Consider the following 11501-nt stretch of genomic DNA (forward strand, 5'->3'; position numbering starts at 1 on the left):
AAACTGCCAGAATTGTTAATATGACAATGGTATTATAATGTAGTATTAAGGCATTCAAATATTTGTATCCAGTCATATCATTAGCAGTGCGTTCTTACATAAAGCAGATTGCTTTATTTTTGCTTGGGGTCTTTCATAAAGTAGATACGCAGATATGGGGGAGGAGGTTACCCTAAAACAAATGGATGCGTACAAGGGAAATGGGGTGTTAAATTCAGGAAGTATGTATGTGGTTTGACTATCTCTTGTTCTGTACCTCTTAAAACATGATAATTTTTTTTAACAAACGCATTGAATTTCACAATTAAAAAAAAATCGATATTCTGTTAAGTAACATAGATAAGTTGAATTAACATTTTTGAATTAAGTTTTTTTGTTTTTATTGTTTTTAAAATTTATGTGTTGGAGAGGAGGTTGATTTTATAATTAATAATGCATTAGTACACTGATGGAGGGGGGATTGTTTAAAACAAAAAGTTGTGTACAAGATGGAAGTGATCCTAACTGGTTTTCAATGGGCAGTGGTTACAGATACCAGAATATAAAGCTTGGCTAATGAATGTAAGTGTTTGTAAATTTGAAGTGCAAGAAATAAAATAAACTGTCTAGTATGCAGATTGAAAAGTGGTACATTAGGAAAGAAACATTGTAACAGAAAGAAACAATTACTCAAAAAACGACACTTAAAATTAGCATGTTGTATTACTTAGTCAGAAAATACAGTTTAGATTTCCACTTTTAATCTTATGTTGTGTCAGGATTGGTTATTGATGCAGATATCAGATGAATGATTTTTCTCATTTTCTTTAAGTTCTAGTTTCCATTTTGAAAAGATTTTGAAAACTTTCAATTTTTTTAAAATCAATGTTTCTTGAAAGTTCTATAGCTGAAATGTTTTCTCTACAAAACGGAGAGTGCTTGCATTATGTTAATTTCGGACAAGCTCCAATTAATAACCAATTCTCGTTAAAGATATAAAAAAGTCAGATAAATAAGATATAGATAAATCAGCTGTTTCGTTCAGTAATAGTTTTAACTTAGTTCTTTAAATATAGCGGATACATCTTATCGAAAATTATTGATGTTGTAAACTGTGCATGTTTAACTTTCAACATTCATTGAAAATAATCAATTATCATTAATAATCATTGAACATAATCAAAGCAGAGATCTTTTAGATATATTATCAGGTTTAAAATTTTTGAACTTTGGTAAGTATCTGTGGATAGGCTGAATGTGCAAACTCAGCCTATCCAATGGTATCAAGTTGATCTTCTAATCAGGGTTACACAACTAATGGGCTGAAAATGACATGAACAAACAACTTTTAACTGGAATTTGTGTTCTGCATTCATTTTCATCTATTATCTAAAACTAAGAAAAGCAAAACAGACTGCCCTATTAAAAAGATTTTATAAGCTTGTTATGAAATTCTCATGTATGTATTATCTCATGTATGACTTTTGAAAATTATTTTTTTAAAAGAACTTTTAAAAAGATTTTCCTAGAAAAAAAAAATTTTCTTTAAATATATATTTGTATGTATGTATATATGTATGTACGTATATACATATATATACGTATATATATATATATTTATATATATATATATATATATATATATATATATATATATGTATATATATATATATATATATATATATATATATATATATATTATATATATATATATATATATATATATATATATATATATATATATATATATATATATATGTTATATATATATATATTATATATATATATATATATATATATATATATATATATATTATATATATATATATATATACACATACACAAAAAACTAATAGTTCTATTTGTGCTAATAAGCTGTTAACTAATTAATTATAAATAATTCTTGTCCGGTAGAAAATCCATTGTTTTTCAGGGTGGTAGCTCCCCTAATCAAGTTCAAAGTAATATTAATTGAAGATCCAATTGGTTTGTTATCAAACTGGTCAAGGCCAAGGTAATCATACAGCCTCAACAAGACAGCACCATGATTGATGCAGCACCATGATTGGTTCAAATCATTAGCAATAACAGTCAAATCACTACGAGAACAGAATATCAACATGTCAACCCGAATAAGATTTTTGGAAGATGCTGATCAAAAGAAAAGCAAACAGTTCACCAACTAACGACTAGAATACACAACCTTGAAAATTAAGCAATAGAAAGTTCCACCCCTCAAACTATACAACCATTAGCCACATTAGCCTCTTGTTCAATAAGAATAAGACTAAGGAAGAGATAATGATTACTAAGATGAGACAGGAACTAGAGGAAAACACACTCATTGAAAACAATATTGTTCTAAGCAATATTGAACCATCTCAGGGGTCAGCAGAAGAAATCAAGAACAAAGATGATTAATTAGTAAAAGAAATACTAACTGTACTACAAGTAAACGATACCTTAAACCCAAAATCATCTAAAATAATGTCTGACCCAGAAAGAAGTACAACAAAAATGGTCATAGTTGAACTAAAAGATAAAGAATCAGTCAAACTAGCATTATTAAATGCACGTAAGCTGAGAGAGAATGAAAAAATTAAAGGTGTTTATGTAAACCCTAATAAAACTAGTATTGAGCGAGCAACAGAAAAAGAAATGAACTAAATTCTAACATGAAATACCAGGACTGCATTGGTAGACGTTGTAAAATGAACAATGGAAGAAAATCTTTTTATGTTGGAAAAAATGGATTTCTTAAAAAGTTATCTATATAGCTATCTGAGGCTGAAACACACTACTTCATGCAACTAATTAGCCATTACTACAGCTACAACAAGAAGAAACGCAGAAAAATAACATCCAGAGTTATTAGCAACTAAAGAATAACTTACTGAGTAATGGTCATGCTGAGTCTGCTATAAGGCCAAAGAACACCACGTACAAAAACATAATCAATCAAATTTTCAGAATAAATAATGATGAAGAACTGAGTGAAATCTTTACACCAAACTTAGAAATCGCTCTACCGAAACTCAATTGCAATAATATAAAACTTGACTCTAACCATTGAAAACAATATAGACTCATTCTCCATCTTGAAATGTTTTTACATGAATGCCACTTCTGTTGTTACCAAATGGATGAGCTCAAATCTCTTGCAACAGTCAAAAGCTCTCCACATATTATTTCAATTACGGAAACATGGTTAAATATTGATTTGAATACATTAATACCAAACTATCAATTATTTCACAAGAATAGAAAAATCAGAGGAGTTAGCATTGCTATTTATGTCATAGATAATATTTAAGCCATCAAGATCAAAGACATAAATGAAAATCAGGACTGCAAACAGATTAGGGTTCAAATATCTATCGGACAAGAACAAATCCTTGTTGGATGTAATTATAGACCTCTGAAGGCATCTACTACTCTCAGTATCAATATTTCTATTAAAACAGCCATCAATCTAGTTTTTAAAAAAACATACACAGGTCTACTGATCATGGGGGACTTCAATCATCCAGACATTAAACGGACAGATCTTGGTGGCCTGTGCATACACAGAGGTAAACTTGCTAGTCGTGAATTCATCGATCTTATGAACAACAACTTCCTAGTACATGTGCACAAACCAACTTTTGCAAGCAACACTCTAGATCTTGTCATCACTGAAAATCCTACAAGAATATTTTCAACTAGTATTGGTCTACCTCTGAGCTCTTCCAATCTTTACCATCTTCACTCAACTCTGTCTTGGAACTATAATATCAGCACATATACTCATAAAACTAAAACTCTAACCAAAAGTCCGAATTATAGACGAGTTAATTACATAAAAATCACTCAAAATTTTGATTTAATTAACTGGTCAAACTCTTATAAAGATCTGAACATTTAGCAAACGGACTCTAATTAAATTACACATTCCTACGTTCACAGAATGAACAAAGCTCCAACCTAAATGGTTTACCAATGATTTTGAGAAATTAAACTCAACTTAAATACAAGCTCTGGTTTAAAACGTTCAGCATGGCTGATAAATCCAATGCTATTATTGTATTTAAAGGAATCTCAAAAAAAGTTAAAAAACAAATCAAATTATCAGTAAGAAACTACGAAAAAGATCTCCTATCCAAATGCCATTCTAATCCAAAACTTTTTTTACTCATACTTAAACGCTCAAAATAAAACAAAATCTAAAATCGAATCAATAAAACTCCAATCTGGCGAAGTTACTTTCGACCATCAGCAAATTACAAAACGGCTAAACAAACACTTTTATTCAGTTTTTGATAAAAATTGTTAGAATATCGATCATCCCCTCCTGATTTTCAAATCAAGAACATCAAACATCTGTTTATTCGATCAATCTTCTCTCTCGATTTCGTTAATTGATGCGGAGCTACAAAATCCTGACTCACGCAAGACTCCTGGTGGCAACAACATCCATCTTCAACCACTACACAAGTGTCATTCCAGCTTCTCTGAAGTTCTTCTTCCGATCGTACATATTTGTTCATATCCTTCAAAATGGTACTCTTCCCATTTCTTGGAAATCAGCCAACATCACTCTAATTTTCAAAAAAAAGGAGACAAACAAATAGCTTCAAATCATCGACCAATCTCCCTCACATCTGTACCTTGCAAGATTGTGGAATGCATAATTAAAGCAGTAATGATGAAACACCTTATCGATAATAATCTTCTCAACTCAGCACAGTACCGCTTTGTTATCAAAAAATCATGCTTAACCAATTTAATAGAATCAATTGACATTATATCAGAAGAGCTAAATGAAGGTAATGTAGCAGATGCGATATTCTTAGATTTTGCTAAGGCCTTTGATCTTGTCCATCATGACTCTCTTCTACTTAAACTAAGTGCGTATGGTTTTAAAAATCAATTGCTTGCTTGGCTAAAATCTTTCTTGACAGTTCAAAGACAGAGAGTAGTCAGGTTCAAATTTGTCAGAATGGAATGAGATAAAAAGTTGTGTCCCTCAAGGCTCTGTATTGGGCCTGCTGCTTTTCATTATATTTATCAACAACCTCCTCGATGCAATGACACACTATGTCAAACACTTTGCAGACGACTGTAGACTAATAGGAATTATCAATTATTATTATTATTATTATTATTATTATTATTATTTGTATATATAAATTGTAAATACTTCTAATTATACAAGTGGTCTAAAACTTGTTCACAGTACTGTATATATATATATATATATATATATATATATATATATATATATATATATATAATATATATATATATATATATATATATATATATATATATATATATATATATATATATATATATATATATATATATATATATATATATATATATAGTTCTATAGATTGTTGCCTTTGGGAAGTACGGAAGGAAAAAAATGATTCTTACTTTTGTCCAACATTTGCGTGTTGTCAGAAAGTTAAAACCATTAATTTAATTACAAATTAATCGTTTTTTAAAAAAACCGCAAAAATGCAAATTTAATTGACCAGAATGTTTTTCAAAACATTTTGAATGTTTTTAACAATATAAACAATGTTTTTATTTTTATTTTTTTTAATAAAATGTTTTTTATTTTTTTGTAATAAAATGTTTTCATTATTATTTTTTTAACTGTAAATCATGCGCAGAGTGTTGCTACATCGACTATCTTATAGCCTGACTCGCAACAAAGTGCTGCTACATTGACTGACAAATAGCCTGACTCACAACGGAGTGCTGCTACATCTACTCTCTTTTAGCCTGACTCGCAATGGAGTGTTGCTACATCGACTGAGGGTTTGGTTAGCGCAGGTAGTCTATCAATTAATAAAAAAAAAATTTCGGTCTTGCATTTTAATATTTACTTTTTGTAATACAAAAATACGGAAAAAACTTTCTGACAACATATAAGAGTTTTATATATATTTATATATATATTTATGTATAATATATAATATTCACACACATATATACAGTATTGGACAAAACGAGTGCAACCAAATAATGCTAATTTAGTTTCTTTATATAAAAGTGCTGCATTTTTTCAATTTAGAGAAATAACTATGTAACTGTTTAGAGACAAAGTTCTTCAAGTTTTATTCATCACAAAGTTCATTATTTGTATATGAAAATTAACAATCAAAAGTTTTAAAAAAAGTTGATTTCCTTCTGGACAAAACAAGTGCAACTCGACAAAATGTTGACCAAGCTGTATTTCGCTATCAATATTTCGTGGCGAATCATTTGTTGTCGATCACAGCCTTACATCTTCATAGATTCGATCAGGTGATCAATGAAACTTTGTGGAATCGCTGCCCAGGCCTTTTGGATTTGTTCAAACAGTTGATCCTTATTACGAACACCTTCACAATTAGTTCTGCGGTTGACGATCTCCCGCAGGTTCTTGATAGGGTTGAGATCCGGAGATTGAGGTGGCCAATTCATCACCAATAGGTGGTTGTCTTGAAACCACTGCTTGACTACTTTTGCAGTGTGTTTCGGATCTTTGTCTTGCTGAAAAAAATTTTATTGGCATATTTCATTCAGCATGAGGTAACATAACATCTTTCAGTATATTTTTATGCATGAAACGGTCCATTATTCCATCATTTCGATGTATTGGACCTAGACCGTTAGCAGAAAAACACCCCCAGACCATTACATTGCCTCCACCATGCTTCACGGTCTTTTGTCAGTAACGTAAATCGAGGCGTTTTCGGGCTGGTCGACGTACACGGCAAATGCCATCACTCCCAATGATGTTGAACTTCGATTCATCACTGAACAGGACAGTTTGCCATTTCTGCACATTCCAGTCAACATGAGATGTAGCAAACAGGAGTCTTTTCTTCTGATTTTTTAGTGAAATCAGCGGTTTCTTTGCAGGGCGTCTAGAAAACAATCCCGCTTCAACAGCACGTCGTCTGATTGTTCGGTCCGATACAGGCAGCTCTAATTGCTTTTGTATCTCGACTGATGATATCCAGGGATCCTTCTTGACGGATCTGACGATCATAGAATCCTCTCTAGAAGTGGTGGAACGCGGTCTTCCACCTTTGTTATCTGCTGCCAACTTCCCAATCCAAGGCTGTCGGGAAGATTCTAGATGCTTCTTTTCGATGTTTCTGGAAGCTTCTGGATGCTTCTGAATGTTTCTGGATATTTCTGGATGCTTCCAGATGCTTCTTCTGGAAACTTCTGGAAGCTTCTGCAGGCTTCTGGAAACTTCTGGATACTTCCTATAATTATTAAAAAACTTTCATGACATTGACGCGGACCAGACTTAAGAAAAATATAACAAACCAAAAAAGTTGCACTTGTTTTGTCCGCTGCAAAACGGCAGTTGTCAACAAAATTCTACCTGTGTGCTGTCACCTGTCAGCTGATTGCTCATATCATGGCATGCTATGACTCCAGACACCTGAACTGTTTGCTGTGGTAGTAAAGTTCGTTTCGTTTTTAAGACATGTAAAATTAGGAACACTTTTTAGCATTGTTCGATGTTGGTTGCAAATGTTTTGTCCAATACTGTATATACATACACACATTGAAGCTCTAGATATTATTTTAAGCATTGTGTCAACAAGTGTATTGTACCATCTGAGTGGCTTTATGCAAACACTTTACCCATTCTAAAATGCGATAACTTATCTCTACCGACTCACTACCAACTGGGGGATAAGTTATGGACTGCGATAACTGCAATGTTCTTTAATTTTGCAAAAGTACCAATCAACTACATAATTCTCATGCACAAATATTGAGATCAACCTACTGTCACGGTTATCATCCTGGATTGCAATGTGACATAAAAAATATGCAGATGATATTCTTGTTATAAGTGACCAAAGCCCTGGCCCTTGCTAAAAATAATACTTTTTGCAAACCTGGCTGAGGCTGGGTTTGCAAAATTTATAATACTTTTTATATTATAATTTTATACTTACATTTGCTATTTATTAAATACTGGCATATATTTATGTATTTTCAAACTTTAATTTACTCCCAACAAGGTCACAAGCAACCTCTAATAAGTTATGAATTACTTTAAAATAGAGGATAGGTTAAAAACCTAAGAAATGTTTAACTGAAGACTTAAAATGTTGTAGGTTGTGTAAAAAAGGAAAACATGAAGATGGGTACTAGTTAAAAAGTTTTTTTGATACGCAAAGAAAAGAACTGGATTAATAAAAGTTTTTATACCATAGAAGAGGTAGATACAGTAAAAGGATACAACTTGTTGAATAAGAAGCTAAGAAAAAATGAGTTTTGCTTTGTCCTAATAGAGATGATAGCTCGTTTGAGCATTGACTATGATTAGGGAAACAGCATAAAAGAAGAAGGCTAAATCCTGATGAAAATTAAGATGGTGATGATAATAATGATGATGATGATGATGATGATGATGATGATGATGATGATGATGATGATGATGATGATGATGATGATGATGATGATGATGATGATGATGATGATGATGATGATGACAATGATGATGATGATGATGTGATGATATAATGGTCGTAATGATGTTTATATGTGCATCATATATATACAAAATAAAACATAAATTTTTAATTAAAAAGTATATACTTTAAAATGTATAAATATTTATTCAGCTTTTCTTTCACAAGAAGTAATAAATAGTCTTTAAAGATGGTGCAATGGTAATAAAATGTTTATCAACATAACCAAATGCAAAGTTATATATATTGGTCAAAGTGCAAAGCCAGTCATAACATTAAAAGGCGAAATTCTTGAAGTTATAATCTTATAGAAATATCTTTGCATTAATCTCAAGTTAACCCTCAAGTTTGCATTAATCTCAAGTTAACCCTCAAGTTTGCATTAATCTCAAGTTAACCCTCAAGTTTGCATTAATCTCAAGTTAACCCTCAAGTTTGCATTAATCTCAAGTTAACCCTCAAGTTTGCATTAATCTCAAGTTAACCCTCAAGTTTGCATTAATCTCAAGTTAACCCTCAAGTTTGCATTAATCTCAAGTTAACCCTCAAGTTTGCATTAATCTCAAGTTAACCCTCAAGTTTGCATTAATCTCAAGTTAACCCTCAAGTTTGACAGTGGACTAGTCTATATATTAAAACTTCCCCAAAACAAATATCTATTTAAGCAACTATGAATATTAGGTGGATAACTTCAGTCTACGTTTATCTGCTTACTGTGCTTCTTGGTTTAACTATTTTACCTACAATCTAGTTGTCATTCATGTCCAATAAAACTAAATCCAAAATGCAAGTCTTTGAAACGTGCACTCTAAAAGCAGCTGGTATTGATCCTCGTGATGCACTCTACCATGGTATCTTTCCCATTGAAGAAGAATGAATTTCAAACAAGTAAAAGCAATCATTTGCATTGCACTTTCAAATTTTACAACGGATCCCCAAAAATTATATTGTATTTAACCACTTATCTACAAAATTTTATCCGCCACCTACGTAACGACGTAATTAAACCGAGTGCTAACTTTACCCTTAATGTTATTTGAAAACATTCCTTCCCTTGTCAATAATTTTCTTCAATTTATATTGTAATAATAGCTTTTTTCGCAAGCTCATCTCAATATTTGTTTCAATAAAAGATTTTATATATTTAATATTTATTAAAGAATTTTAAGATTTCAGTGGTAATACTTTTTCTATGTTTTTCAAATTTATTTAAACTTTTGTCATTCTTAATTTATTGTTTCGATTTTTTATTGAACTGATTAGATAACTATTTTTCTTATTTAAGTTGATTTTAATTTGATAATTAGTTTTACATTAATAATTAGTTTTAATGAGTATTACTTGTGATCAAATTCAGTTTTATTTTGTTCAAAGCAGTTCTTAGAGAAAAAAAATAATGAAGCAATAATTGTTACATTATACTTTTGTTAGTATTAAAATGTTCTTTTTAATTACTGACGACAAAAAATCTGGGAGAACATGCCGGGTACCTCGAAAATCCGCCTTTATTACTAGACACTAGCAGGCACCGTGTATTAATCATTCTTATTAAATAGTTTTTATAAAAAGTTGTTATAAAAATAATTAAAAAATATTAATAATATTTATAAAAAATGTAAAGTTGTTCTTTTTTAATATATGCTATTTAAAGTTAAACTGAACAAAATGTAATATCAATAGTATAAAATAAATATTAATATATTATTTACATGAAATAATATAAATATTAAATAATATTTATATGTAATAATATATTGAATATTAATATGTTATTAAATATAAATATTATTTAGGATTATTTTATAAATATAATTAATATTATATATTTATGTTTTGTATAAATGGTATTAGTTTACTATAAGTTATTAATTATATATATTCAATTATAATTGTATCCTTTTTTAATGATGACATATATCAAAACTTATTTTATAGATGACAACAATGAGCAGTGGATTAAATGGCGAATCAGAGTAGAAAAAAAAATTAAAAAACGAAAAGAATTACTATTCCGCTTCCAAACAATTTGTGACCAAAATAAACTTAAGCATAGAGCGGTTTTACATAGTGGTTCTCCAGGTGAAGGTATTTGTGAGATTGCTGAACAAAACGACGTGACATTAATTTTAATGGGATCACGTGGATTAAATAAGTTACGACGAACATTTCTTGGATCCGTCAGCGATTACGTTGCACAACATAGTTCTAGATCATTTATTGTAGTTCCTTATCCGAAAAGCTTGTAGTGATTTTTAAATAATTGCTGTGATTTAAAATTACAGTGTTTCATGTTCATAGTGTTCACATTCCTACATAGTGACTTTAAACTTACCCAGTTTAAACACTATGCTTCATTGCCACACACTTTAGAGCGAGAAACTTTTAAGATTCATAAGTAATTAGTAAATTAAAATGTAAATTTTAACTTAGTTGATTATTTTTGTATTGTAATTATATAATTATTTTTATTCTAATGTAAAGTTGTTCATTTAGAGTTAAACCTAAAAATTACGACCTAGTTAAAACAATCGTGATATTAAAATCTTTTATTAGTCAGCTAGTTATAATAAATTGATGTTCAAATGTAGTTCCAATGCATAGTGATTTAGAAACATTTAAAACTTGGCAAAAATACAGTTTTTTGAGTTGCGCAATTTAAATAGTATTATAAGCTAACTATTTTCTACAGCTTCTTATGATTTTAACGGTAAATAAGATAAGTCCTGAAATTATAGACTTAAACGTTAATTTATGTTTGAAAGTGACTGAAAACAGCTTTTTCTATCATTCAAGATTTATCATTATTAAAACTCAATTTTTTCCCCAAATACAAAACATTTTATTTCAATTTTCATTATATACAAAGACATTAGATAATTCTATCTTCATTTATAAAAAATATTTGAATCTGTATTTAGACATGTAAAAAATGCAATTTTAACAAATTTAAACTGATTTTTACTAAGTCAAGAAGTCTTATAGGATATCCTATAAAAAAAGATATAGGACATTTCTATAAGAAATTGGAACAAGATTTTCTATAGG

The 11501-nt window shown here is 29.9% G+C and overlaps 1 protein-coding gene across 3 annotated transcripts in view; it reads left to right on the top strand.

Annotated features, from left to right (window-relative positions):
- LOC101238714 (universal stress protein Slr1101) overlaps positions 1-10930 on the top strand; it is a 49972-nt gene extending 39042 nt beyond the window's left edge. For all 3 annotated transcript variants that reach the window (XM_065789119.1, XM_065789118.1, XM_065789120.1), the window contains one exon: positions 10392-10930. In XM_065789119.1, coding sequence (XP_065645191.1) covers positions 10392-10702 — 311 coding nt within the window. In that variant the 3' untranslated portion in view covers positions 10703-10930. The remainder of the gene's footprint in view (positions 1-10391) is intronic.
- Positions 10931-11501: the final 571 nt, after the last annotated feature.

The sequence above is a fragment of the Hydra vulgaris genome, chromosome 01 (assembly GCF_038396675.1).
Source record: "Hydra vulgaris chromosome 01, alternate assembly HydraT2T_AEP".
Lineage (NCBI taxonomy): Eukaryota > Metazoa > Cnidaria > Hydrozoa > Anthoathecata > Hydridae > Hydra > Hydra vulgaris.